This window comes from Amphiura filiformis, chromosome 1 (assembly GCF_039555335.1).
Source record: "Amphiura filiformis chromosome 1, Afil_fr2py, whole genome shotgun sequence".
NCBI lineage: Eukaryota > Metazoa > Echinodermata > Ophiuroidea > Amphilepidida > Amphiuridae > Amphiura > Amphiura filiformis.
The window spans coordinates 78,948,078-78,962,618 of NC_092628.1; the positions used below are offsets into that span (position 1 = coordinate 78,948,078).

General features: G+C 37.6%; 1 protein-coding gene across 1 annotated transcript in view; it reads left to right on the forward strand.

The window, feature by feature from the left end:
• Nucleotides 1-391: 391 nt before the first annotated feature.
• The window catches only part of LOC140154121 (transcription factor 4-like), a 212,969-nt gene continuing 198,819 nt past the window's right edge, over nt 392-14,541 (forward strand). The window contains 2 exon segments of the mRNA XM_072176731.1: nt 392-603; nt 1,397-1,506. Of these exon segments, the coding sequence (XP_072032832.1) occupies nt 1,420-1,506 (87 nt within the window). The 5' untranslated portion in view covers nt 392-603; nt 1,397-1,419.

Sequence of the window (14,541 nt, forward strand, 5' to 3'; positions counted from 1 at the left end):
CTCAGCCGCCACCACCAAAGTATTATGAACACTCCCTAAAAGAATAGAAAATGATCATTGAGTGCTTTTCAAGCCCGATTTCAATTGCCCGCTCGCTCTTCCGCTATCGAATTGATGAAACAGCGCTCTCTTTCTTCATCCCAAATCCAATCCAATGGTGGTCACTTTACTGCTATCTCATCAAACCTCAATGTGATCAGCAGCCTTGAGAAAGTAGTTCTTCTAGGTAATTGATTATGCCCTTTTATATAAAACATCGAGCTATGCTAATGATTATATAGACTTATTACATATATATTCTTGTGTCCATATCTTGCTGAAATTAACAACAAGAACTCTTCAAAAGTGGGCAAATTTCCAATCAATTATCGCGGATGATTATGGTCACACATTCACAACAAAAGCCTGGCTGACAAGAAAGATGTCTGCCTACATTACGATCTTCGAGACACTGTGAATGATATGACGAGATATTTTATGTGCATGGAGACACTATCATAGTGGATAACCGACGGATCAATTCAAAGGAAATATCGTTTGAAAATTATGATTTATTACTGCCGGGTTATAGACCCGTGGCATTGTTAACTTTGCTAAAAACAGGTAGGTTTGGGTGATAACTGGATGGCCTGAAATCCTCCATGCGCGCTCTGTGTCTACGGTGCAATAGCAAATTGTACTTAGCCGTGCACTCGGCTCATTTACACCAATCAAGTTTCAATCATTTGAAATTCCGGAAACTTTTTATAACTTTCCTGTCACTCAAGAGTCCCAACGTGGCTAACCATATGGTTTGATTTGTTATATGGAGGTAGTTTTAGCTTCCATTTTAATATAGGCAAATATGATTACTGTAGAAACCTGTTGCATTTTAGAAGATTTTCTCTGAAAGTAAACACAAAATAAATGACCGAGAATTAATTTACCGAATGAATGAATGAATGTCGTAAATCGTAAAATCGAAGGGAAATCTCATGCAGTTCAAGTCATCAAATTCCATGTAAAATGCATACAAATGTGCAAATCATTAGATTTACAATATGAGATAAAAGGGGTAGAATTTGGTGGGCAAATGAGTTGCGGTTGAATGAGTAAAGTCTAGGAGGTTGACCCGAGCTATTGTGTTTATCAATACAGGGCACACGCACAACCATAGCATGGTAAACCAGCGTGTGCTGTGCCGTGGGTAACGCAGACAAGTGCATCTAATGTCTGCACATGTTACGCTCGGTCAAAACAAAACAAACCGGACCCAAACTTAGACCCCGATTTACGGCCTATCCTAAATGGATTTATTCAACTACTAAAGTACCACGATGGAGATCAGACTTTTGATGATTAACCCACAGGAATACCAGTGAAATTTAATGATCGTTTTTTTGTGAATCTGCCACAGAAATATAACAATTTTCGGGAAAGATGCAGAGCACCGGCATACCACGTATGGGTATGGGAATGGGAATGGCGTCGGACAAAGAACTAAGCGACCTGCTGGATTTCAGTGCGGTAAGTACTGTTAACTGTAGAGCTTATTATATTCCATAATTTCATCATCATTCAATACATTATGAGCATTTCAATTCTCTCTTTGCTCATGTGAGCATGATTGACATGTAATATTATTTTCTGTGCATGTTTACTATCATCATCCGCGACTCTACACATGACACAGGGATATACACACACTAGTTGTAGTACATGCATTCATTGCATGACATGCATCATAACAATCAAGATAGTTCAATGTTATTGTTACAGATTACATCTCATGATCTTTCTCTTACATGCTTGGGAGTTCAAAGTAAACTGCCAATCCTATATATTTTTGTGAATATGTTGTTGTCAATATACAATACAATAAATGTTTGTATTATCGTTTAATAATAATGCAGTTGCAGCTTTGCAAATTTCGCTATAGTATACTGCATGTGTGTACCTATGAATGGGAATCAAGAAGTTGATCAATTGTATTTATACTCTGTATTTTTACTCTCGGCAAGTCTGCTACTTCAATACGTTGCGCTTTATATTTCTGCGTATTGTCATAAAATGTATCCACATCACATGTTAGCCAGTGCTTTGAGCGAACACTCGCAAATTGAAGAGTTGCACCCAGTGCAATTCACAATGATGTCACTAACTCGTCGAAGGTAAAAATGCTATTATTGGCTAGTCTCCACCTCAACTCATTTCCTTCATATGAAGTATTGTAATTGGTGATTTAAGAGGAAATGGATGTGGTGATGAGCAAGAGCCCATTAATTGAACTTGTTGATGTCATTAATTAAAAGATTAACGATATTAGCAACTCGGGATAAATTGTGGTAAATAAAAATCCATTTTATTGTATGTTCAATACTACGGTACTAGATATTGTGATACATGTAGTGGTTGGTACATTGAGATAATAATTGTGAGTGGTTGGCACAAAAAAAAACTTGGTCAAAACAATACAGTGGTACCTGGTAGTGAAACAATATTCCTTTCAAGAAATGAAAATAATGAGAAATTGCCTAGCGAGCACATCAGAGCATCTAATATTCCACACCACTGCCTTCATCTTTCACCACTCACAAATATTTCTCCAAATTTGATATTGATCAACTGGTCTCACAGGGCTCATTAGTAAACGCAGTCTTAATTCTTTAATCCCAAGTCAGTCAATGGTGGAAGAAAATGGAAAGAGGAGATCAAAATTAATGTTTGTTCTAGGGCACACACCACTAAATAATCGTCCCATTGAAATACACGGGAAAATACAAGAAAGTAAGTTTGTTTTTCTACCCCATGTAACAACATTTTTAATATTTTGATCAAACCAATGTCTTAAATAAAGATTAAACTTTTATTTAAATTTAATTTTTTGGGACAAGTTAAGACAAACTTGAGAGATACTGAACTCCTGAACAGCGCCATCCCGAATTTCAGCCGACACGCTTCGCCTCCTTACCAGTTCCGCCATGATATTGTTCCGAGGGCCTATTACCCATGCACATTCGATTCAGAAAATTTTCTGAACAGATATGTAATGTTGAGCTCCTATTCCATCTTTTTATCAAAACAACCAAGAGTCACTCAAATTTGGTTCCCTCGGGGCGCCGATATATTTCGCATAGGTGCTATTTTTTACCGAACTTTGAAGGGTTACACCAAATGCGGAAGGATTTAGTGTAGTGCACCCTTATAAGAAAAAATATTTTTGATATTCTTTATTTTTGGAATCAGTGGTCAACATCCTAAAAAAGTGTAATTGCTTTTTATCGCTAGTCACTCCAAAGTTATAAAACAGGGCTCCAAACAAGCTCGGACTGAGTGAAAATATGATACTTTTCGCAATTTTCAGCATTCAAGGGCCACAGCAACATTTTGACCATGTTAAACTGTATTTATAATCCCATTAACATCAGGAAAGTGACTTTGTATACAAAAATATATGTACAATCACAAATTTAACATGACCGAAAAGCGACATGTGATCATTTCACCCCCCCACTCTTAGATCATGCATAATATAAGGACGTGTCAATAGGCATATGCCTTTAGTTGGGGGTGGGGGGTGTTATGGGTAGATAGAACGGTAATTTGACACTCTAAAATGTTAAATTTCCAAGTTGCGTGTATTATTTTTGTAAGATCTAAAATTAAGAAACCCCATCATTAGAATTAATTGATAAATTTCTCTCTTGGGAATTGAACATTTGGTCATGAGATAAAAATGCCGTTATTTTGTCATCATTAGGCCATAATATACTAGTATGCTTTGACTTTAAATGTCTATTGAGACCCAATTAAAGGTTCAATGATTATTTTCAAAACGGTTATAATTGAGTTTTGATCTTATAATTACATTTTGCATCAAAATAATTCCAAAGATGTTTCATTTTTTCAGCACCGAGCTAACCAAAAGTGACCACTTCTATGATATTGAGGCCAAAATAGCTCAATTTCAAGCACGGTCTTAAATTGTCAATTCGACGGAACTTATGTTTTGAAGCTAATTTCTCGTATGTTTAAGAATGAAATCGCGTATTTGTAGACGGAAATAGAAAAACAGACTTTTTTTCTTTTCAAAGACATCAGTTTCAGTCAAAAATCTCAACTTTTTGGCACTTAAAATCAGGTATTAATCATGTCCATAGCATTTAAAAATGAGTCTTCGAAGGGCACACACCACTAAATAATCGTCCCATTGAAATACACGGGAAAATACAAGAAAGTAAGTTTGTTTTTCTACCCCATGTAACAACATTTTTAATATTTTGATCAAACCAATGTCTTAAATAAAGATTAAACTTTTATTTAAATTTAATTTTTTGGGACAAGTTAAGACAAACTTGAGAGATACTGAACTCCTGAACAGCGCCATCCCGAATTTCAGCCGACACGCCGCCTCCTTACCAGTTCCGCCATGATATTGTTCCGAGGGCCTATTACCCATGCACATTCGATTCAGAAAATTTTCTGAACAGATATGTAATGTTGAGCTCCTATTCCATCTTTTTTATCAAAACAACCAAGAGTCACTCAAATTTGGTTCCCTCGGGACGCCGATATATTTCGCATAGGTGCTATTTTTACCGGAACTTTGAAGGGTTACACCAAATGCGGAAGGATTTAGTGTAGTGCACCCTTCTAGTTTCATCCTGGACTGGAGACAGCCCGTCTCCCAACCAAGTTTGGTGCAAATCATGAATGTGATCATTCTAGACCTTTTATTCATTGCTATTTCATAGCATTATTTTGGCATTATAATAATAAATTGTAAAATAATAACATAAAAAAACACTGGCTAAATCGCATCATTTTGGCAAATGTTTTCACTGGCATGACTACATGAGTATTGAGTACATACTGTGTTTGCTCTAAATTAAATGGCCAGTGTGCGGATAGGTTCTTAATTCTTTAATTCTGAGTCGGTCAGTGGTGGAAGAAAATCGAAAATGTAGAATAAAATAAATGTTTGTCCTATTTTTATCCTGATCTGGAGACAGCCTGTCTCCCAACCAAGTTTAGTGTACAATGTAAATCATGAATGTGATCATTCTAATAGATCTTTTTATGGCATGTAAAATAATAAGGCCACATAAAATTAATTATTCGTTTCGCGTCCACCGCCCGCCTGAGTTTTGGGCCCCGCATGGATTTATTTTTATTTTTTATTTTGTTTCCAAAAGTACAATATAATGCTGAAAAATATGAAAACAAACATAAATCAAAGTGCCGGCAGTCCGCATGCATTGAATTAAACAATTAGCACTAAGTGATGACTGGTTCAGGCTGAGAATTTAAAATGTATTTAGATGTAGGCCTATCAATGATTTGCAGTATTAATATTTTGTAGTATTCCGATAAATGTATTGAGCAAAAGAAGTGGAAAGTAAGGCCGCCGGCCATATTCTTTTGGGGACAGAACTCGCAGCTAGGTGTATGATCATTGCTGTTTTGTTTGTAGTTCGTTCATAAAAAACCCTTTAATATAAATTTGGCTATCATCCGAAAAAGACATGATTCAACTTGAAAGGAAAAACAAAAAAACAAAAAAACCTCCCTCCCGCCTCACTTTTCAAAACCAGGTGGACGCGAAACGAATTTATTTTTTTATGTGGCCTAATACGTAAAACACTGGCTAAATCCCATCATTTTGGCAAATGTTTTCACTGACATGAGTATTGAGTGTGTGCTGTGTTTGCTCCAATTAAATGGCCAGTGTGAGGGTAGGAGGGTCTTAATCTCTAATCCTGAGTCAGTCAATTGTGAAACAAAATGGAAAGTGTAGAACAAATTAATGTTCATCCTAGACTGGAGACAGCCCGTCTCCCAACTAAGTTTTGCTGCAAATCATGAATGTGATAATTCTTAGACCTTTTTATTGCTATTTCATAGCATTATTTTGGCATAATAAATTAGATACTGTATGTCATTAAAATAAAAATAATATTAATAATAGAATATACCGTATTTCCTCGAATAGTCGCCCCCCGCCCCCTCAAATAAACGCCCCCACCACTTTTTTTCAACCAAGATCTTTCAAAAATTCTGATATTTCCATGCTATCTTGTGTAGTAAGCTTACCAAGTTGCCCACATGGTCGATAATAGCGTCAATAATCGGTGAAAATCTGGATCGGAAACCCGGAAGTGAACCAGAAGTCAGTGTTTCTAGTTCATATTTCGTCATTTTGGCGTGAGTTTGAAGCTTACTAATGATTTTAACAGGAATTATCATTCTAAAAATGACCTTAAATAAACGCCCCGGTTTGGAAAATGCAATGCCCCGGGAGTTTATTTGAGGAAATACGGTAGAACACTGGTTAAATCACACCATTATATAGCAAATGTTTTCACTGGCATGACTACATGAGTATCATGTTTAGATAATTAAACGGCTGGTGTGGGGGTGGGGTAGGTGTTGCATAAATCTAAACGGTAGGGGGCATTTATTGAAGATTCTTTATTACCAAATTATAATTCCCATAAATAAACATTACTAGTAGAGCTGTTTTAATGTGCAATCAACAACTGCGGTGCTCCACACACAAAAAGGATTTCCACATCAATGACAATGGACACATGCATGTTTTTGATTAGACTGCTGCCCTCAGTCGTCAACCGTCTGGATTGACGACTGAGAAAACTACGTGGAAAAAAAGTGACGGATTTTGCAACAGGATTCCTGTGGCATAGAGCGTGCGCAGTTGTGTCCAAATTGACCTTTTGACCGAGTTTGTTGGTTTTAGAAGTTCAGAGCGCGATCTTGTCACAGCGGCGCTGGTACAGCGACGCTGGCATGCTGGCGCCGCTTAGTCAGTCGCGCCACGGCGCACAACTGAAGTCGCATTGAATAGTTTTCAGAAGTCCGTCATGATATTGGCTGTAAGATAATCAGTCGTCACTACGAAGCATACACAGTACATGCGAAGTGTAGACGGCTGGTTGGAATTAGTCTAGTTTTTGATGTTGAAAACTTGTGATACTTGGAGTATTTAAATTGTTTGTTTACACCCTTTTTGATAGTAACTGGTCAGTAACGGCAGTTTTAATACCGGTACCGGTATATAAAAAAGGTTTTCCACTGTAATTGAGCTGGTTACTGGATCAGTTGTGGATGGGTAACATTGGAGAGTTTCAAGCCATCAAGTCAAATCAGCGATTGAATGCTTGAAGTTGAAAATACAGTTATGACTGGTGATTGTATTTAATTATTCAGATAGCATTTATTCAGTTGGGTTAAAAAAAATGGGTGTAAATAGTCATACTTTCAGAATTACACATTACATACTAAGTTGGATTGACACAAAACGATCAGTACCAGTAATGAACCTGACAATCATACTGCCTGAGACAATTGACAATTTGTATGTTTTCTATTAGATTGTGCCAAATCGAGTGATTGCTGGAGAAAATAGACAAAATAAATAGAATTATTTATAAAACAAAATATTGCAATTAAACAACACAGAATTTGAATAAAAGCATGTTGCATCTGCCTGTTTATATGAATGCTACATTTGTAGGCTCTCCTTTCTTGGCTTTGATATTTATAATCCTATAGGCATACTTCTTGTGTATTATGAGTTCAGACTAGCATGTTATGTTAATATGGCTAAAACTGGCTCAGTTCGGGGGAGGGGGGTGGGGGGGGCTTCAAATTGCAATATCAAGCAATTTCATGGAATCAATTTTCCATGAAATTAGACTAGACACTTTTTATGGTGTTTTTCTATGGTGGAACCATGGCAGAGATGTTTCATACTCTCCTTTCCCCAAATTTGATCAAAATAATGAGTGAAATTATTGAGTGATATTTAAGCCGATATGGGCGATTTACAAAGTTTTAAACTGAATGACTAAAAGACTTTCACCAGGTCTATGAATTTTAGTGACTGTTATTATTACCGTACATGTATGAAAACAGAAGGAGTTTGGCCTTATCCTTAAAATTGATTGCACATAGAAAACAAAACAATTACCTGTTCCAGGAGTATTTCTTTTTTCTGGAATCAGTAGTTACAATGAATTTGTGAGCAAATTTATTCATCAAAAAAAAATCTTCAGATGAGGTAAATATGACAAATTTTGTCATCAAATAAATATTATGAATTACCAATATAGGGCCTACGTGTAGGTTAGGCAGTGGAAAACAAGGCAACAGAAATGAACAAACAAACAAAAAACAAACATTGTTAACTTGAATCATACACATCAAATTTGGCTGCATGTATGTAGATAATTGCGTCGTTGGGTGTTGATGCAGTATCTCAAACAAGCAATTGTTTATGATGGAACAAAGTGTTGAATGTGTAATGTTGGTAATATTGATCAGAAGGATGAAAATACTAAAATAGCTTGTCTCTTCAATCCAAAACCTCAAGGACAAACAGATTACAAGTTGGTCAAATGTTACTGGTTGCCATAGTAACAAATCTGGTAAGATATGCAAATGAAGTGAGCATTGATCCATGGCAATGGTGGTAGAGCCTTTTTGTGTGCTCCTACTTTATACCCTGAAGCTTTTTTTTTTGAGCGGGATCTCACAACAGGTCAATGTGGTCATGCCAGCATCATGTATCCATTGAATCCATTCCAAGTGAACATATATTTTAATAGTTGGAGTCGACCAAAAATACACCTCAAATGGTTCGTCAAATACTGCCGAATGATGGTCATGAACATCCCTCATTCACTGCAAGAATCAATCACATTGTAACAATCAATCTTGATTCTGGCATTTAGGATTGTGTGTAGAGGTTTGAAAAAATTTAAGAAAAGCACTTTCATGTGCATCTTTTTTGTGTCGCCTGAACAAATGTGCACATTGGGGCACTATTAAACCAGTCCAAATTATGTCTGTACTCTGTAGGCTAATTTATAGGTCTGTATGGGGGGGGGGTCTAAAATGGCTGCCACTTCCAAGGGCCTGTCCATGCAATTTGGACCAATGACATAGATATGACAGCACTATCAACTTCACTGTGTACCATGTGTTTTAGTATGTAGTATTGTTGAATAATAAATGGCAATTACTGAATTAGTACATCAATGTTCCTAAATCTAGTACAATTTGTACTTACAAGGTAAGCTATGTTTTAGGTCAAATGTTATGGTCAAAGGTTATTCAACAAAATTGTTCAAAATGCTCCTTTATCAACAGAATACTGGATTAGTTGATGCATCATGCAACTTTTTTTGAAATTGGAATGATCCTTGGGTGAGGGTTCCTTAAGTACTTACTAATGAATTTGGGGTCAAAGGTCATCCAGGAGCTACTTGAGGTCATTGTTATTGGAGGAAAGGTCAGCTTCTGAAATTGCTCTGATTTCTAAAGTGTAAGGCCTATGTCCATGAAACTTTAACACTCAAGTGTCAATGAGTACTGAGGTATATAGGGTCTACTGTGTGTAAGTTATGTTGTACACGTTGTTTAATGTGTCACAGGTCAAAGGTATTTTCCAAAATGCTGCTGCTCTCCCAATCTTTTTTTTTTTTGCAAGGTCCCTTGACCTACATGTAAGCCATGTGCCAATATTATTCATGGTTGATTTTAAAAATAAAATTTGGAAAAAAGTCACCAAAAAATTACAAGTTTGTATCCAAGATGGGCAGATTTGTAGCTTGTGTTCACTTCAAAATCTATTAAAGATCTAAAAATGCATTGGTTTTGCATACATTTCTATATGGTCATTTTCACGGTAAAGGGTGTAACTTTGGATTTTTAACATTTTGATCCATAGTGTTCTAATAAAGCCACAGAATTCCATGATTTTTGGCCACATAAGTCATCTAGTTAGCAGCTACCTTGGGTAGCATAATCATCTTTGGGAGTTACTGCGTTCAGTTTTAGCAGGCTTAAGGTTAAACAAAGTGTTGAAGGGCTTTACCTTCAGAAAAAATATATTATTACCTTATACGTAAGAAAATATGTCTACTTATCATGTGAAATAAAAAAATCCGGAAAAAAATGTGTGAAAATGTGTTTTTAGCCTATTTTTTTAGCTCTTGTCAAGCACTATTATTCGATTTGTTTACAAGCGCCAAGCAACTGTCGTCTAGGAGAGTGATTGACATCTTTATTATTAGAGAAGAATGGAATCTGTATAGTTCATGAATATTCATGTAGTATTTATACAACCTGTATCCCAGCCATTTTGCTTAGCTATCATAATCGTTCATATAAGACGCCCATATGATCCATGGTGTTAAACTGATATTCAGCAACTTTATATCTCTCGATCTTTGCGATCCGAAATATTGAATTTCAACTTTAGGCACATCTCTAGCAAGATAATTAAATACCTGTCACAAATAGAGATCTTGAAATGTTACTTGCAACGTTAAAAATGTGAATAGAGAACAAATCGGGTTCAAACATGCTTCAAAAATATGAGGTAATTGTCAACGCCTACTACCAGAATAGCCGGAAGAGGGCAGACTTCATAAGGGAGTGTTCATAATATATTTTAGTGGGGGACAAAGAATTTGCAACTTATTTCGGGAAATTTCCTGGGTTTTTGGTTTTGTTTTTTTATTTTATCTTCCTGTTCGGTGTTTTCGTTGGCACATTTTCGGGCATTTTCATGCACTTCACAGGAGTTTTTTCGTGGCTTCTCTGTAGCTGTCGTGTGTGTCTTTTCCCCCACGTACAGGGTATAAATAATAAATGAATAATAATATATGAAAAAAAGAATCTGGAACTTCAACGTCAAAAAACAAAACAAAAACAAGACAAACTGTACCCTGCTAAAAATATCAACCCCTATCCTCTCTGAGAATAAAAATAATAAGACTCCAACCTCACCTGCAAAAAATATTTTTTCGGGGATAATTTGGGATAAGTTCGGGCCTATTTTATTATGACAATTTTCAAAATCTATAAGGTGAAATACGATGTCGTGGGGATGTGCGCAGATTTGGGGTGCATTTTCAGCCATTTAGTTTAGACTCTGTTGTATTTTTAGCCATGATTTTATTGACCCTCAGTGTCTTGAAAATGATTTTCTCGAAAAAGTAAAAATTTGCGAAAACTTTCAGTCCAAAAGTTGATACAATTTTGGGTCTGTTTTATTCAAATTTGGTTTAAAATCGTACCGTAGTTTTTTCGAGTCACAGCCTCACATCCTTACCCAAACCAACTTGAGAAGGTTCCCCGGGGTGTGTGCAAATTTGCAATTTATAGGCCTACACTCATCATTTAAGCCTAAAATCAAAGTGTTAATACCATTAACACTACCATGGCCTGCTTTGTCGTGATGACTGGCTTCCAAAATGTAGGCCTATTTTAAATTATAAATCTGGTCCCGCTAGAGGTGTGTTTTACCCGCGGAGGTCTCTCCCTCGGGTTCGTGGATGTGCCACAGTTTTGGGGTAGGCCTACCTTTTCAACGACTATGATGGGTGGGTTTACAGCGAAGACCAAATTTTGGGCGCATTTTGGCAAAAGTGCCCTTAAAAAGCGTCAAATTAGGCCAAATGTGGGTGACTTTGATCCCCATGCTGTACAAATGTTTTGAAGTCGGAGACCACGCCCGAGGTGTTAAAAAATGGTCGGGCCTGCTAAAAACCTCCCGAATCAAGCATGGGTAGGCATACCAAAATGCCTTGAGACCCCCCAACCCAGCGCCGGGACCTCCATGACATGATATTCTCCGCGAGTCCACCAGAACATATAAAAATATAGGCTAACATTTTGATAGGCCTACTAGACCGTCTGTAAAACTTTCTTGTAGTTGTAGGCTACAGCGTATGTCTACCATGATGACAGTAAGCGTAGCTGCCGGGGGGGCAATTGCAAAATTGCCTATTTGGGCCCCGCCCCTAGTGCAAGGGAAAAAGAGGGAAAGAGGGGGGGGGGGGGGAGGAGGAAAAAAAGAGGGTGAGAGGAGGGGCAGAGAGATAGGGAATCCAAACGATATGCAATACAGCTAAATAGGCCTACCATATACGATTATTATCAATAAGCCTGGCAAAATTGTCTATTTGGGCCCCGCCCCAGTGGGAAATTTGGTGGATTTGGGCCCCGCCCATAGGGCCTACAGTCTTGCCCCTCCTGGAAAAATCCCAGCTACGCCGCTGCGTGATGATGTTGCAAAGTTGCGGAAGTTCATTCATAAATTTCCCATTTCCACTCGACAACAACCCGGGACAACAACAGGCCAGCACGCAGCCAGCAGTAGCTAATCCCGAGCTAATCAGAGACATATGCGTTTCTCTTTCAACAGAAAATATCATGACCATGTGACTGACACGATGTACGCTTCAAATAATTATGCTCTCGGCGTCGAAAGTATGATAATGGAAAATATTTATAATGAACACTCCTTATTTAGCCACACCTCAGTTCCTTTCTCGGGTTGCCTGGTATATATCAGCAAAATCCTACACCTATCGCCTTCCTTTGGTAAAATCCCTGATAAAAACTCGTGATATTGAAATTGAATTTCAGCGCCAGAACTTCCGTCATTTCTAGCATCATGGATGGATATGCAGTGGCGCCGCTTTTGGGGGGGCAGTATTTCCCCAATATTTTTCTTTCCCACCCAGTTTTTAGGCAAAATCCCCACAATTATGTAATTTTCCACTTTTTTCGCTGCAATTTAGTGCAATGATTTCCAAGTGCCCCCGTCTCAAATTCACTTCCCCCATGCCCCGCTAAAAAATTCTGGTTCCGCCACTACGGGTATGGCCATAGCTAGGGGCTTTCCCACCCACCCCAGTTGCCCTTGGTTATGCTGGACGTATGAGAAATTTAGAGCTTGTTCAATTCCACCAATTTTAGAAATTTTAAAGGTATATACAGTGTATATAGCCTATTAAAACGGATCACAGTCAAATAAAATATCGTATAGGCCTAATAATTTTATCAATGGCATTTATTGAGCTGCTCCTATGGTTTAATATTGATATTATATAATTGAGCTCCTTGTCAAGCTCCTGAGTACAGTGACTAACTGAGCTCCCGCTATTTTCAGAAATGAAGGCCTGGCCTTAAATGAATAATTAGGATTGAGCCAGCCTTTTGTTTCATTTTACAGAACTTTTTTTTAATCCCCCAAAATTAGTGGTTTTTTTTAATGAGGAGTAGGCTTTTAAAACGAAATTCAAATTTGGCAATATTTTCCATTGCTTAACGAATTGATCTGCGTGAAAATGCCTAAACATGTGGCCAGAGCGGGATGAGTGGTATAAACATCTTAACTTGTGAGAAAGGACGTAGGCCTATGGGGTTGTATGAGGTTGTGGATCACGAAATGCCCTTTAATGTGTGCTAGGTAAATTCTTCCTCCCTTTCGACATGCCAAAATTTATTCCCTCCCCCGGCCCCCGGCTTGCCAAAGAATTGCTTTCTCGAAAGGCTGTGCAATCAGTAGGCCTACCGGTATTAGCCTACTAATTATAAGCCAAAATTTCCAAGCGACTCGCTAAAAATCGCTTGCCTCCCGTCTCGGCCAGCCAAAAATCGCTTGTCCGCACCCCCTGGACTGCCACATTTGTGTGGCCCCTCCCCCTTGGCCTGCCAAAAATGCCCCACCCCCTTTGCATAGGCCTAGGCATATATGCCAATTTTTTGGGATCCCCAATTTCCATACCCATACCTTAAATGGATTTCTAAATATCTACCTGTTGCAAGCGCAGCAAGCATGAAAATGTGCACATTTTTTTCGCCCCCTAACCCCCCCCACATTTTCCCCTCCCATGCACCAGGTTCATTGGCGCTAGATTTTAAGCTAGAAAATACCTAAATATTTTAAAATCCAAACTCGGCAACACCACTATGACGTAAGGAATCGGGCAAATAGAGCCCGTCGTATACGTAAACAGCGTGTTTAAAAAAAAATGAGAGTGTCACTTTTGTCCAAAAAATTTTTTAAATTTGGCCTTGAGCAGCGACAATCAGAGCTAAGAAAAACACAGTATGACGCAGCTTGAAATATAGAATCACTATATCAATTTTGAAGTTTGTACTTCAAAGCACAAGCAAACGAGGTGAAATGGTTCTAAAAAAAATTGATTTCGCTGTATCTTTTTTATCGCGAAACTAGACAATTTGACAGCAGCGAGTCGGAAAAATAGCAAATATCTCAATTTTCTGCTATCGAAATAAAAATTTAAATAGCACCTGCATATAGAAGAGGGTTTATAGAAATAATGTAGGTCAGAATTTTGTCTATGAAATCGTGCACGGAATTGTTATTACTGGTTACAAAACGACATACAAGTGGAGGCCATTTTACTTCAAATTCGGCAAACATGTAAGCTTACTAAAACAAATCGAGACAAGCAATATCAAGAATGAATATGCACATTCTTTTATTGACTTGTTTGTAATGTCGTCGTAGTTCCCAACAAAATCGCCACTTCCACTGAGAAATTATGGCCGTGTTCCCAAAAATCTTGATGCTCGGATATTGAAAAAAAATTGAAATGTTTGAAAAGTACATTTCTTTTTGAGCCAAGTGGAAAATTCAAGCATAATAATAACCCTTACACTTTCAGCTTTTAGACGTAGTTTATGCTTTTCTCTCTCGATATTTATTTCCAGAAATAG